We start from the raw sequence: 14776 nt of genomic DNA, 5'->3' as shown, positions 1-14776 counted from the left end.
GGTTCTTTTAACTACAGAAGCTGCAGTCGGAACGGCAAAAAAAGGCTGGACTCATGCTTCACGAGTAAAAGGACCAACACAAAATAAAGACTGGGAAATTATTTCAGTAGCAGGAGACCTACAAGTAAGATTAAAAAGGACATAAAAATGGATTCAATCTCTCCATTTAGGTTCAAAACCACATAGGAATTACAATGAATCCCTGATAAGACTAAAAATGTTATTTTCTAGTATTTACTGTTTGAAATCCCACTTTAAAATTGTTTTGAGAGATGCATTATTGAAATTTAGGCATCCTGGATTAGCTGCTGACTGCAAACCCATTGAGCCTAGAGGCAGAACAGCACTGATGGGAAAGAATTAGACGCCTCCTTGATCAATGGGACAGCCCAGGCAAATTGAAAATTTTCTCAGGAGACTCCAGCAATCAACACTAACTGACTTACAGGAGGAGCTGCAGCTTCAGAAAAAGAGACTGCTAATGCCTGTTATTGAGAGGGTCCAAAAACTATTATCACACTGGGAATGTATTAAGCAAGGCTAAAAGTGTCGCCCATGGATTTATGTTGTTTGCACCTGTTGTTTTAATTCGTGGTGAAGGGCAGAAGAAAAAGAGAGACAATTTGTTTGGTTTGTTTAGGTCGAATACATGAAGAGCTGACTTTAGAACAAAATTTTAGTGATTTTTTTGGAACGTCATTGAGACGTAAAAATGGGACCTTTTATGCAGCCATCCAACTAATCCAGAACCAAGATCAACAAATCCTCGCCATATTAGCTTTTGTACAGGCTAAAGAACAAACAATCCATAATATTATAGACCAGTGTATCATAATTAACAATTGTTGTGGGAAAAATATCTATGTGCCACGCCATAGACTCGTTTGTGACACAGACTGGCATTGCGAGTGTGTCTATTGGTGGTGACGAAGATTTAATAATTAACCCTGACTTCATAGCAGAAAAAGAAGCAGTAAAAAGGACTGGTAACTGAAATTGTGTGCAAGCAAATCTTGTTGTAGTAGCATATCTCTGGAGCTTTAATGGATTAAGAAAACCAGCTGATTAATCTAGGGAGAGATAGGGCACTGCTGCAGAACTAAAAATAATTTGTGCCATCTTTGGAACAGAAAAAGTTAAAATGGCTCATCCAAACTTTATGAGGCCAAGGGTACCAAAAGGAAACAAATCCCAGGAGAAAAGCTTTGCTACTGAGAAGATTGACATCTCGGCCCTTGGTTGCAACCCAAGGGGCCTTGAGAAAGGTAGAAAGTTAAAATTCCTGAGGACTGTTTTCACTGTGCTTATTATGATACCCCTGGCAACTGGCTGCACGGAACAGAGTCCAAGAAATAAGAAGTGAACAAGCCAAGTGAACAATGCAGGAACTAACTATAATAAGACAAGCAGCACAAGAGCCAGCAATAAAGAAACAAACTATTCCCAATCCCTGTGACAGATGCAATCGCTCCCACCACATGTGGGTCAGGGATAAGATGGAATCTGTTTTTGTGGAACATCCACATGCTAGTGCTGCCTGTTACGATCAAAACAGTTTCTTAGAAATTTGTGTGAAGAATCACAAAATGTATTGTGTAAGGAGAAATTTAGGATTCAATGGGCAAGCTCTTTATCCTAACAGCAATCAACTTTGTCCTAGGTATGAGAATTTCCTTTGATTTGAAAAAGATGAGAATTGAAAGGTGCCCATTAAGAAAATAAATGGAAAAGAAAAAGAAATAAAAAAGGGATAAGAAAAAGATCAGAGGGAAAGGGTTAGAGGAACTAAATGAGCTGTATAAATAATTAAAAGAGCACTGTAGCAATTGGGACTTGCCAACCTCAAATAAGAACCGTTTTGTAGATTTGATGCAAGAAATTGCCCCAGAATTGGGAGTGTCCAAATGCTGGATTTGTGGAGGACTTAGAATGGCTGAAAGAGGGCCATGGAGAGGTGAGAGTTTAGCTCCAGAAGAATTTTTAAAATGGAATCATACTCAAATTTCTAAGACACTAAAGCGGCCTGAGGGATGGGTTTTGAGTCACCAAGTAATTGGAACAGTTTGCATAATCGGGAAGGGAGGAAACACAGTGAAGTGGTAGGATGTACTCCTTGCGTATCTACTTCAGTAGTAAACTCAGATAATAACACCAAGACCTGGTGACCCCAAATTCCTACTGGATACTGGGGAGTAACAAAAGAAATGGACTGTGAATGGGATAATCAAACTGATTTGTGCTGGCATAAAAGTCCTGGAGCTAACCCCTACCAATCCATAAAAGACCTAAAATCTTATTGGGTACAACCAGATAAAATGGAAAACATATGGAAAGCCCCTGGTAGAATAGATTGGATTTGTGGGCAAGGGGCATACAGTGAACTACGCCAAAAGTGGGAAGGAACTTATACCTTGGGAGTTATACAACTCTCCTTCTTTGTCCTACCAAGCTCTAGGGGCAATCTACTAGGAACACCTCTTCATGAAACCCTAGAAAGAAATAAAAGAGCCTTAAACCTTGACTTTCCAAATGCGGGAGGAACCCAAAAACCGGGAGGAGAAGAATGGCCTGCAGAAAGAATTATAGCATATTATGACCCAGCTACTTGGGCTGAGGATGGGTCTTGGGGATATAGAACTCCAATTTATCTATGAAATCTGTTGATAAGGCTCCAGGCAGTAGTTGAAGTTGTTTCAAACCATACGTCTGATGCTTTAAAGTTGCTGGCTAAGCAGCATTCACAAATGCGAGCGTTTGTATATCAAACCAGAATTACCCTAGATTACTTGGTGGCAGAAGAAGGAGGAGTTTGTAGGAGGTTTAACGAATCTGAGTGCTGTGTGGAAATAGACGATCATGGGGAAGCCATCACAAAAGTTGCTGATGAAATAAAAGAGTGGCACATGTACCTGTTCCAAAATGGAATTCTCTTGTAAAAGCTGATGGGTGGGATAATCTTTCTGGGGGTGTTTGGTGGAAAAAAATGGGATTCATGTTACTGTGTTCTGTCTTAGGATTGTTGTTTTTGCCCTGTACAATAGCCTGTATTATTAGACTGATGCGCTCAGTAATTCAGGGAATGCAACTTACAGCAATGCCCATGGACCCAGAATTGGCAGCAAAAGGGAAACTGAATTCCTTGATGCTACTAAAAGCACAATCCGCTCACATTCAAGGGAAAGGAACCGAAAAAACATTGACTGAATGCAAAGAAAACATCCTAGCACAAGGAAAGCTAAGAAAATTTGAGAAAGAGTGCAAAAAGCTGGATGCAGCATGGGAAATGTTAGAAAAATTAGAGACTGACACGAGGGAACTCTGAAAACTGGAATTATTGGGAACATAGAGAATACGGAGATCTGTTTTTTTAAAATCGGAAAGCACAAATCAATATGATCAAAAAGAGAAATGGGGGAAATTGTAATAAATGTGATTCACGCTAACTGAATTGTAACCATATTGGTAAAATTGTACTCATAGTAACAGAAAACAATTGTTACAAAGCAAAGAAAGGAAATAGTGAGGAAAAAGGAGATGGACTCCCTCAGATGTTAGGTGGCAGTAGAAGAAGGATGTAGGTTTGATAAGCCACATCTAGAAATAAAAAGGTTGACCTCGGACTGGGCCAAATTGGGATGAGTCCAGGCATGGAACTTGAAATAACATAACACCTGTAAGCTTAGTGTGCCTGCTCTACCTGCAAGGTTACAGAGCAGACACTGATGAAGACAAAGAGCCTTCATCGGGAATAAGAGCTCCAAAAGGATGAGAGATCTCTAACTATTAGCAGAGCATGTGCTACACAATATAGTGACGTAGATTTTAGGAATAGAAGCTAGGAGGAGTTTGCCAGAAAGTTCTGTATTAATATGTATTGGCATAGAGTATATAAGTGGGATTTTTGTCCTTATTGTTTGATATGTCAAGAAGGGCAGGACTCTCCCCATATCCCCGGTCGGTTTTGCTTATGCTTTATACTAACCTTAATTATACCGAATTATTCACTGCCAAATTTTTTATATTCTTAAATACCTGCATTTAATAAATTTGATTGTATTCATTTATATACAATTGCTAGTATTTAAAAACTGCTGCTAAATTTACTCTTGTCTGGTAAATTGGACAGATAGAACAACATTTATGACAAAGACAATAGCATAGCACAATCCAGTTTGGCAATTAAGTCTTGAGTGAGTGAACGAGTGATTGCTTCCAGTAAATTAAAAACCCAACGTGCTTGAATGCCGACCTTCTGTTTGCTCAGGCTTCCTCACCTCTGTAGATGAGGTACCTTTCTGCTGCTGGTATGTGGGCATTAAGAGGTCTGTGTTAGAGATGAGGAGGTGCTAAACTCATTCAAACGCGCTGTCCAAAGCAGTGATTTGGCCTCTCTTTGGCTGGGGAGTAGGACCAGCCTTGTTGAACAAAGGCAGCAGCACGAGCTGGGCTCCTCCAGCAGCAGGGACACGCCAGGAGCCAGAGGGGACCGTGGCAGCTGAGGGGAACATGGCACCAGAGGGGTCTGTGGCACCAGAGGGGTCTGTGGCACCAGAGGGGTCAGAGGCACCAGAAGGGACCGTGGCACCAGCCGTGCCCAAGGTCTGAACAGGGTGGCAAAGTCAGGTGGTGCTAACTGGCTGCATTAACAGCCCAGGCAAGGTGTGGGGAGGAGCCAGGTCTGGGGACCAGCCAAGGAATCCTTACAAGAGCAAATCGTTCTACTGTTCTCTCTAGGACAAAAAAGGAGCAAACCAGTCCAGCTGATATGTGAGGAAGAATACTTCATGTTTATTTAAAATGCTGCTTAATACAGACTTGGGTTTCTTTTGAGTGAACTGATGCTAATAAATATTTGGTCACACAATGTGGGGTTTCTCTGCAAATAGGCCTTGATGGGAAATTTCTGACCCCCTTTGCTTTTGCCCTTTAAGATAAGTTGAGCCCCTGAGTAGCTTTGTTGAGGAATGGAGAATTGTTTGTAGCTCAGAATTTTCTCAGGAGGAGCCTTACATTTTAGCAGAGGAGGAAGGAAAGGCCAAGGTTTAAAAGCCTTCCCCTCCTGAAGTGACACACTTTCAGAGGAGTCGGTGAGGGGATGTCCCCTCAGCCACGGCCAGGGCTGTTTGCCTCCTCTGCAGGCTCAGTATTCTGGGAGTTCCACAAGCCTCAGCTGCCACTGTATTTTCCTCTGAATATTTCTTGTTGAGCAGTGCATGGGACAATATTTTGTGCTAGATTCTTCTCTGGGCTTTGAGGTGAATCTCAGTAATAGTGGTGATTTTCATGTTCGGATGTACTTTTTATAGATAGTAATGAATAGGGAAGAGGTAACAAGGAATATTAATTGCTCAAAATGTGAGTGGTCAACCACACTAAAAACGAACTCTAAACTGAACAATTTTTTTATTTATTTTCCCCCAATAGGTGGGGTAAAATATGCAGTGCTAAAAATGTTCTTTGAAGAGATTCAGCCGGCACCCAGCTGTATGAAAATCAAAACAGCAAAGGATGAGACAGGGCATGGGAAGAATCTTCAGCCCTTCCTTTTGAAGGTACAACAGTATGAAAACTGCCTCTGGATGTTACCCAGAGGTAACACATGTTATTGGTGGAGAAGAGCTGTTGGTAGCCCAAGTCCTGAGTGGCTGGCCCAGTTTCATTCCTAGCTGGACCAGGGCGGCCGGCTCGGCAGGGGTGGAGGTGGGGGGATCTCGGGGGGCTTCCGCTTCATAGCTGGGCTGGGGGGCCGTGGGGGAGGCACGGAGGGCTGGTGTTCTGCCTTCCTGGGTGACTGCTGCCGCTGAGGCCATGTCTGAGAGCTGTCAAACCGGACGGTCCTTGGGCTCCCTGGGGGCGACGGAGAGTGGCGCCTTCTTGGCCAGGGTGCTGGAGCTGCAGCAGGGCGACTGAGGAGAGAGGAGTGTCTGAGGCCCCAGCTGCCGGTGGCACACAGGGACCCTCGTGCACAGCAGGGCCCAGAGCTGGCAAGGCTCCCCAGCACGGCTGGAGCTGCTGGCACACCTTGGCCCAGCTGGACAGCTGCCCCTCAAGGCCCTGCCGAGCAGGGGATGGCTCTGGGCAGGGTCCCTGGCCAGGAGCGGGCCCCAGAGCGCGTCTGCCTTTCAAGGGCAATCTGCTCCCTGCTTTCTCCTCCCCACCTTGCTCTGCCTCTGCCCGCTGCTCCTGGGGCTGCTCTTGCCCACGCAGCCTCAGTGGCAGCCAGCACTGCCTGCAGCCCCAGCGGGCTCCAAAGGACAAGGCCCAGCAATTAAGAGGCCAATTAAAGCACTGGGCAGCAGCACAACCCTCGGCACAGTTATGTGCACAACCACTGACCATCCACAACTCCACAGCAGCCTCACTGCGAGTGTTTCCTGACCACCAAAAGCCTTTGAAGTAGCTGGAGCGTAGAGACCAACAGCAACAACTTACTGTTTTCTTCCCTTCCACCACCGGAACCCGACATAGCACAGGACCATGGCAAGTGGCACAGTGAACAGTGTCACTACTGTGCCTATCATGCAGGTCCTGCGCACATCCTGGGGGCAGAAAACTCTTGGGGTGCTCGGTGGATTCTCAGCATCTGCATCTGACTTGCCAAGTGCTTCTGTGGGAGCAATGGGGAGCGTGAGCCCGTGCTGTGCTCCACTGCTGAGCTGGCAGCTCGCTGGATACGGCCAGGACATTCTCTGTTTCCCCCAGAGATGGGGCCTGCAGGCACCTTGCCATCCCTTGGCACAGGCTGTGCCACCCAACACAGCCCAGAAGGCCGGGAGGAGGAGAGCCCGGGGCCAGTGCAGCTGCTTGGGCAGTCACTCCTTCCAGGGACCCGGGCCAAAGCCATCCCTGAGCAGCCACTGCCAGCCCCGATCCTCCCTGCCCCGTGACAGCTCCCCCAGCCCAAGGGGACAGAGTCAGGCCCTGTCAGGACCCAGGGCAGCCCCTGCCCAGTCAGGAGCCAGGGCTGGCTGTGGCCCTGGACTCGTGGCAGGGCTCCCACTCGGGGCTGCTCCTGTGCCTTGGGCCTCTGGGCACTCAGGGCAGCTCCAGGAGCAGCTGCAGAGGGAGGGACCTTGGTGCACGAGTCCCGTTTCCCAGGGGCTGGGAACGAGCTCCAGAGGCCTCGAAGCCGAGGCGCCTCCAGCTTTGGCTGCTCCCAGGCTGTGCAAGGACAGGCCCTGGGGGAAGAGCTGCTGCCACACAGCCCTGCCGAGGGCTGAGCCTGGCACAGCAATTACCTCCTGTGCCTGTGCCCGTGCCTGGCATTTCCTCCATTCCTTCTTCAGACCATGGCCCAGAGCCATTGCTTCCTCTAGGACATGACAGCATCTGCACAGTGTTTTGCTCTATTACTTGAAAAAAGGAAAAGGCATAAATGGATCAGATGGAGCTATTCACCATTCGAGGAGGTGACCTGTTCAGGAGGCAATGCTTGTTTAAGTCATGGATAAGGATGGGGTAAAGTCCCATGTTAAAGGGGTTGTGACAGGGCTCTCTCTTATCCAAACCACCACCCCTCGTGATCTACCCAGAGATCAGGAAATTGCAGTGGATCTCAGGGTGTGCATGGCCCATGCTGCAGTTTCGGCCCCCTGTCAGCTGATGCCAAATGCCTTCCTGCAGAGCCTGGGGACAAGCCGCAGCCAGCCCAGGCTGGGAAACAGCCCTGCAGGGTGTGACAGCAGCAGCAGGGCAGTAAGGCTGCTATGAGTTTCAGGAGAAGGCTGAGGGAAATGCACCCACCACGGCGTCTCTCCAGATCACTCAGCATCTTGTCCAAAAGTTCAGATGCCTCCAGAGATTTCTTGTCTCCTTTGGCTTGGTTCTTCTTGCTAGGAGGACCTTAATGGAAAGAAGTTCCATTTCTCCTTCAGGCTGCAGTGGCAATGCGTGCAGTGAGTGCTCCAAGGCACTCCCCCAGCTCTGCCTTCCACTCAGGAGCAGGGGCAGAGGGAGCACGTGCCTGCAGTGCCCCACACTGGGATGGATGGAGCCCCATGTGAGGCTGTCATGGGAGAAAGGACTGCCTGGAACTGCCAGCATCTCTGATCCCGGCCCCAGCCAGGGCCAGGGCTTGGCAGCAGCAGTGGGAGCAGCTCAGGCTGCCTGGGGCCAGCAAAAGGAGCTGCACAAGGCACAACCCCGGGACACAGCCCTGGGCCCTTCCCTTCCCTCTCTGCTCTTCTCCATGGCTGCATAGAGCACATGGAATGAGAAACTGGCATTACTAACGAGAATAAGTTTGACAAGCTGAATGCTCCTTCCTCCCACTGACAGCAATGCCGTGGGATCAGTCAGGGCTGCAGAAGGAGCAGGGCAAGGTTTCCCAAATCCCTCAACCGTGAGATTATGCAAAGGGAACCATCACAGGAGTGAGCTCTTGCCATGCCGAGAATGATTTTTGAGTCAGGAAGTGCTCTGAGAACTTGCCTCCATACGGGGACTCCATACGGCTGCTTTCCACTTCCGGTTCATCCCCACGATGCGACAGAAACCATCAGTGAAAAGAGCATAGCGAGTTTTGTCTGCTGGCAGTTGGTTGTATGGCGGGGCTTCATCAGCCCGGGTCACTTGTTCTTGCTCCTCTTCATCGGCAAGACCAAAATTTTCACCTTCTGGCCACTTTGTAATTGTTTCCAAAATCCCAGGGTGATTAGGGTTTCCGATACAGGCGCGCTGTGTGATGAGGGTGATCCACTTGCTCCATGTGGCATCGGTGGCGTGGTGGGTAGAGGGGACCTTCCCTTTAAACATCCACCCCAGCACTGGTAGTCGGGGTGCCAGGAGGAGCTGTGCTTCTGTGCCAATCACCTCTGAGGCAGCTTGAACTCCTTCATAAGCAACCAAGATCTCCTTCTCTGTTGGGGTGTAGTTGGCTTCAGACCCTCTGTAACTTCGACTCCAGAATCCCAGGGGTCGGCCTCGAGTCTCACCAGGTACCTTCTGCCAAAGGCTCCAGGATAAGCCCTTGTTCCCGGCTGCAGAGTAGAGCACATTCTTCACCTCTGGTCCCGTCCTGACTGGGCCGAGGGCTACAGCATGAGCGATCTCCTGCTTGATCTGGGCAAAGGCTTGCTGCTGCTCAGGGCCCCAGTGGAATTCATTCTTCTTCCGGGTGACCAGGTAGAGAGGGCTCACGATCTGGCTGTACTCAGCAATGTGCATTCTCCAAAAGCCTATGGCACCTAGGAAAGCTTGTGTTTCCTTCTTGTTGGCTGGTGGAGACATCGCGGTGATCTTATTGATGACCTCAGTGGGGATTTGGCGCCGCCCGTCTTGCCACTTTACTCCCAGGAACTGGATCTCTCAGGCAGGACCTTTGACTTTGCTCCTCTTGATGGCAAAACCGGCTCCCAGCAGAATCTGGATGATCTTCTCTCCTTTCTCAAATACTTCCATTGCCATGTTCCCCCACACAATGATGTCATCGATGTATTGCAGATGTTCTGGAGCTTCACCCTTTTCCAGTGCAGCCTGGATCAGTCCATGGCAGATGGTGGGGCTGTGTTTCCACCCCTGGGGCAGTCGGTTCCAGGTGTACTGCACGCCCCTCCAGGTGAAAGCAAACTGAGGCCTGCACTCTTCTGCCAGAGGAATGGAGAAAAATGCATTGGCAATGTCAATGGTGGCATACCACTTTGCCGCCTTGGACTCCAGCTCATACTGGAGTTCCAGCATGTCCGGCACGGCAGTGCTCAGCGGTGGAGTCACTTCATTCAATGCACGATAGTCCACAGTCAATCTCCATTCTCCGTCAGACTTACGCACAGGACAGATGAGGCTGTTGAAGGGTGAGTGGGTTTTGTTGACCACTCCTTGGCCCTCCAGCTCACGGATCATCTTGTGGATGGGGATCACGGCATCTCGATTTGTCCTGTACTGCCGGTGGTGCACTATGGAGGTGGCAATTGGCACTTGCTGCTCCTTCACCTTCAGGAGTCCCACTACAGATGGGTTCTCTGACAGTCCAAGCAAGGTGTTCAATTGCTTAATGTTTTCTGCCTCTACAGCAGCTATTCCAAAAGCCCACCTGAGTCCCTTTGGGTCTTTGTAATAGCCATTCCTCAGGAAGTCTATGCCTAGAATACACTGTGCCTCTGGGCCAGTCACAATTGGATGTTTCTGCCTCTCCTTCCCAGTCAGGCTCACTTCAGCCTCTAGCAAAGTCAATTCCTGTGATCCCCCCGTCACCCCAGCAATAGAAACAGGCTCTTCCCCCACATGTTCTGATGGCATTAGGGTGCACTGTGAAAAAGTATCAACCAATGCCCTATGTTTTTGTGGCTCTGATGTGCCAGGCCATTGGATCCACACCGTCCAAAAGACCCGGTTTTCCCGTGCCTCTCCCTGGCTAGAGGCAGGGCCCCTCTAGCACTGGTTATTATTTCCTTCCTGGGCATACATACTGGAGGTTCCCTCAAGGGGATCTGACAAATCATCCTCCCTTTTGTAATACCCTGCATCTTGGTTATGGGAAGTTGAGGCTACCTTCACTTCAGTGGAGCTCCTTTGGTTAGTGTTTCCCTCCCTGAGTTGACGCACCCGCGCTGCCAGGGCAGAAGTGGGTTTCCCATCCCACCTTCTCATGTCTTCCCCATGGTCACGCAGAAAGAACCACAGGTCAGCTCGTGGGGTGTACCCTCTATCCCTAGCTGGGGGGCGTGGGGCTCTAACTCTGGCATCTGTGACTCGCACTGGTGCTGTACTGACCTTCTTCATCTCCTCCCTCATCTCTCTCATCTCCTCTTTGAGTTCCCTAATCACAGCAGAGACCTGAGCCTGCATTGGGCCGTTCATTATACTCTCAAAATTCCTGAGCCTATTGGCAACAGAACCCACTGTCTCGTGGTTGGTGTCAGCATTAATGGCTGCAATGAATGTGGTGTATTGAGATGGCCCCAGGTGTGCCAGATTCCACAACATCTGCCCTGTGTAGCTGACCTTGTCGGGGTCATTGTCATGTTGTCCACCCCTCCCAAAGAATATCTCCAGTACTGCCAATTCTCTCAGCTGTTGGATCCCCTCCTCAGCGGTCTTCCAGCGCATTCTATGGTGGTGCTCCTGCATTCTCTCTCTATGGACAAACCTCTCTCTTACACTCATTAAAAGCCGCTCCCAGAGGGAGAGGGGGCCTGGTTCTGGGGCAGGATCCCTATTCCTTGGGGGACGTATCAGGGTTGTCATCCAAGTCAATCTCCCCTCATCTCGGAATGTTAAATAGAACAGGTTTACAAGGCCTATTAGTAATGTCAGCCACTGTATGACATCATTACTGCTTAGAAGAGATTTGAACCCCTCAAAAGCTGGTGGAGCAGACCCAAAAAACTGTGTAAGGGGTTGGGACAAAATTTTCCCTGGTGTCATATCCTCACAGTATGTACCATTATTAAAGTAACCCCAAAAACATACAGTTAGAGTGTGATAGCTCTGAATCCATGTGCCCACCTTCCAGAGGAAGTTAAAAATCCATGAATTTCTCACGTTATCAGCCCACAAAAGGAACTGGATAATAGTTACAGCAGCCTGAGTTATAGGACCCATGTTCAAGTAAGGGATTGCAAATGGGAGAGATAAAGCTGTGGCCACACGGAGCCCAAACCACGGTAAGCTGGACAACATGATGCCACCTAACACAAAACTGAGGTAACTCAAGAATTGTTATTCCTTTTTCACCCTTTTCTCTCAATGCCCTCGGGCCCCACGTTGGGCGGCCAAAATCTGTCTTGGTTTGAAAGACAGGTGTTTGCTAAGGAAAGAAGAAGCTTCCCTTTGGACTGAAAAAAACGTGATTCTTCCGATTATTATAATTTTGGAATTAAGAGAGCTCTCAGGCAAAGATATGGGGGTAGGAATAACAGTTCATTACTAGTGTATCTAAGATGACAAACAAGAACAACAGCAGCTATGAAATTACCCACAAACAGAGCAGTAACTCAGTCCCAGTGTTTTTCTGGCTGCAGGCACCTTTTCCCTGAGCTGCAGTTCCCGGTGCTGGGGGCGGGCGGCTCCCGCAGAGCCGCAGGAGGGCTGGGCGTGATGGCAGAGCTGTCCCAGGGGGAGAGAGAGATGGAGAGAGCCCTTGGCTCACGGTGTCGGTCCCGGTGATCAGCAGAGTGCTGGATGGTGGTAGCTCACAGCGAGAAGACAGCCGGGCAGGGTCCGATAGTGGTTTCCCAACGCTGGGATGGCGGAGATGGAGGAGAGGCGGCGATCGTTCTTCTCGTCCAAACTCCGCGGGGGAAATGGGCCGAGGCCCAGCCTTCCGCTTCCTCTTCTGGCTGTTTGAATCTCGCGGGGCTTTCTCTCTTCCCTCCCGTCCCCTCCCCCTTGTCACCAGGGCCCAGTCAACAGGTATCTTAGCATGACAATGGGGAAAATTCCACAGAGGGAAAAAAAAAGGGAGAGAACTAACCCTCAACACACGGTCATTGCATGGTCATGGTCATCTCATGGTCACTATCATGTCACAGTCTTGATCCTCTAATGGTCATGTTGTGGTTACCTCAGGGTCGTGGCCATCACATGGTCATCTCAGAATCACCTCCTGGTCACAATAGTCTCACGGCCATGGTTCTGTTATGGTCACCGTCATCTCTTGGTCACAGTCACCTCAAACTCCTGGTGTTCCCATTGTTATGGTCGTCTCATGGTCATTATTGTATCATGGCCATGCTGATCCCTTGTTCTTGTCATAGTCTTTATGAGCCCATGGCCATCATTAACACATGGTCACCTCATGGTCACCATATGACCTTGATCACCACACGGCTCTGTCATGGTTATGAAATGCTCAGAGTCATGAAATAGTCATGGTCATCTCGTGGTCAGGTCAGGGCCACAGTCATGTCATGGTCATTTCCTGAGCATCACCATCTCATGCTCATGGTCATCTCCTGATCACAGTCATCTCATGCTCGTGGGCAACTTCCTCTCATGGTCACGATCTCATGCTCATGGTTGTGTCATGGTCATCTGGTGGTCACAGTCCTCTCATGGTCATGATCATCTCATGAGCATGGTCACAGCAATGGTCATCAAATGGTCAGGCTCATCTCATGATCGCCTTGTGGTCAACTCATGGCCACAGTCACATGATGGTCATGTCAGGGTCATAGCTGAGTCATCCTCATGGCCATCCCATGGTCATGGTCATGCCCATCTTATGGTCATGCATAGCAATGAGGAAGACAGACAGACAGACGTGCCTGCTTGCTCTGAAGAAGATCGTTTATTATAAACAACCAAGCCTTTATATACTCCAAACTTAACCCAGACTTTACTGAAACAAGCACTCATTGGCTGCCTGTCACTGTGGTGTCGCTGTTGAGGTGTCCCTTTACCCAGCCAGCTCTCTGGTCATGTGGTGTCCACGCATCTCCCCAGCCAATCCCTGCCTCACACACGAGGTGACCACCAACCCACTCTCCGGCCATCTGACCCACAGCTGAACCCTTCCCAGAGTGCCCGCAACCGCAGGGAGCGCAGGGCTGGATTTGGCCACCAGACACTTGGTAACCCTCCTGAGATCCTCAGTGCACTGAGCTCCCACAGGAGTGTGGGGACCACTTGGAGATGACCTGCATGCCTTGTGAATTGGATGTTCTTCAACCTCTAGCTTGAGGCGGGATCTCTCCTGGTCCTCCTCTCAACTCCTGGGCCTCTCCTCAGCCAATCAGAGAAGGCACTAAAATAATTGAGCCAATTAGAGCGCGCAGCACTGATGACTCCTCATGGTCCAGGCAGTGCCACAGCGCCCAGAGCTCCTCACCTGGACTCCACCCGTGCCCTGCCCCCAGCACCCCCCGCCAGGGGAATTTAGGGAGGGAGGAGGTGTCAGAACCTGCCCGGTGCTGGCCATGGGGCGTGTGGCCACAGCTGGGGCCATACTGGTGGCACTGGGAGCCCCAGGGCTGGAGGCGCAGAGCTCTGGTGAGTGGGAGGGGCAGGAAGGGAAGTGGAGGGGATGCTGGGGAGACAAAGGGAAATGGGGCGGGAGGGATGGTGCGAGGGGAAGGGAACTGGGAAGTGTTGGGAAAGGGGGAGAAAAATGCAGAGAAAGGTGGAAAAGAGGAACTGGGACCCCGGAAAGAAGGGTCCCATGGTGGCCATGGGGCACTGGGGGTGAGGAGTTGGGTTTGCCCTGGAGCTCTTGGCTCCTGTGGGCTGCTGGGGGGGCATCCCGGGGCCTGTGTCCTGCACACACAGGGCTGTTTCAGGGGATGGTTAAGTCCGAGTGCTACTCCATTAGCGACACCAACCGAGTGAGGTTCGTGGAGAGGAACATCTCCAAGCAGGAGCAGTTCCTGCACTTCAGCAGCCATGTGGGGGTGTACGTGGGGACATCTCCTTTGGGACAGGCTTGCCAGGTACTGCAACAGGGACCCGGAATGGATGGAGTACAGACGGGCTGCAGTGCACAGGCACTGCCGGCACAACTAGGAGCTGCCCAGACCGTTCCTCGTGGAGCGCAGAGGTGAGCGTGGGGCAGAGCGTGTCCCCTCAGGCCCTGCTCTGGGAATGACCCTGGAGCCCCTCAAAACCTCCCTGGGAATCACCTGAGACACGTCAGCCCTTCTTGTGCCCATCCCCGGGGCCTCCTGTACCCTCACCCCAAGGAACTCCTGTGGCTCTCCCAGTGCATCCCAGTCCATCCCACTGTCTTCACCGTCCCTCCCAGTGTCACAAGACTCCCTCCCAATTCCTCTCAGTCCACAGCCATTCCATTCCCAACCCACTCCCCGACCTCCACCCTCTCTCCAAGTGTCCTTCCAGTGCT

The 14776-nt window shown here is 50.1% G+C and overlaps 1 protein-coding gene and 1 pseudogene across 1 annotated transcript; one reads left to right on the top strand and one right to left on the bottom strand.

The window, feature by feature from the left end:
• Window positions 1-5662: 5662 nt before the first annotated feature.
• LOC134057635 (atherin-like) lies at window positions 5663-6817 on the bottom strand. The gene is made up of 2 exons (XM_062514608.1): window positions 6433-6817; window positions 5663-5906 (listed from the first exon to the last, which is right to left on the bottom strand). Exons 1-2 carry the CDS (start codon window positions 6684-6686, stop codon window positions 5663-5665), a joined length of 498 nt encoding a protein of 165 aa, XP_062370592.1. The 5' UTR covers window positions 6687-6817.
• A 7039-nt stretch (window positions 6818-13856) lies between these two features.
• Window positions 13857-14559, top strand: LOC134057634 (H-2 class II histocompatibility antigen, I-E beta chain-like; annotated as a pseudogene).
• The last annotated feature ends 217 nt before the right edge of the window (window positions 14560-14776 follow it).

The sequence above is a fragment of the Cinclus cinclus genome, unplaced genomic scaffold (genome assembly GCF_963662255.1).
Source record: "Cinclus cinclus unplaced genomic scaffold, bCinCin1.1 SCAFFOLD_139, whole genome shotgun sequence".
Classification (NCBI taxonomy): Eukaryota; Metazoa; Chordata; class Aves; order Passeriformes; family Cinclidae; genus Cinclus; species Cinclus cinclus.
The sequence above is the reverse complement of the archived record's forward strand: the minus strand, read 5'-3'. Positions and strand labels throughout refer to the sequence as shown.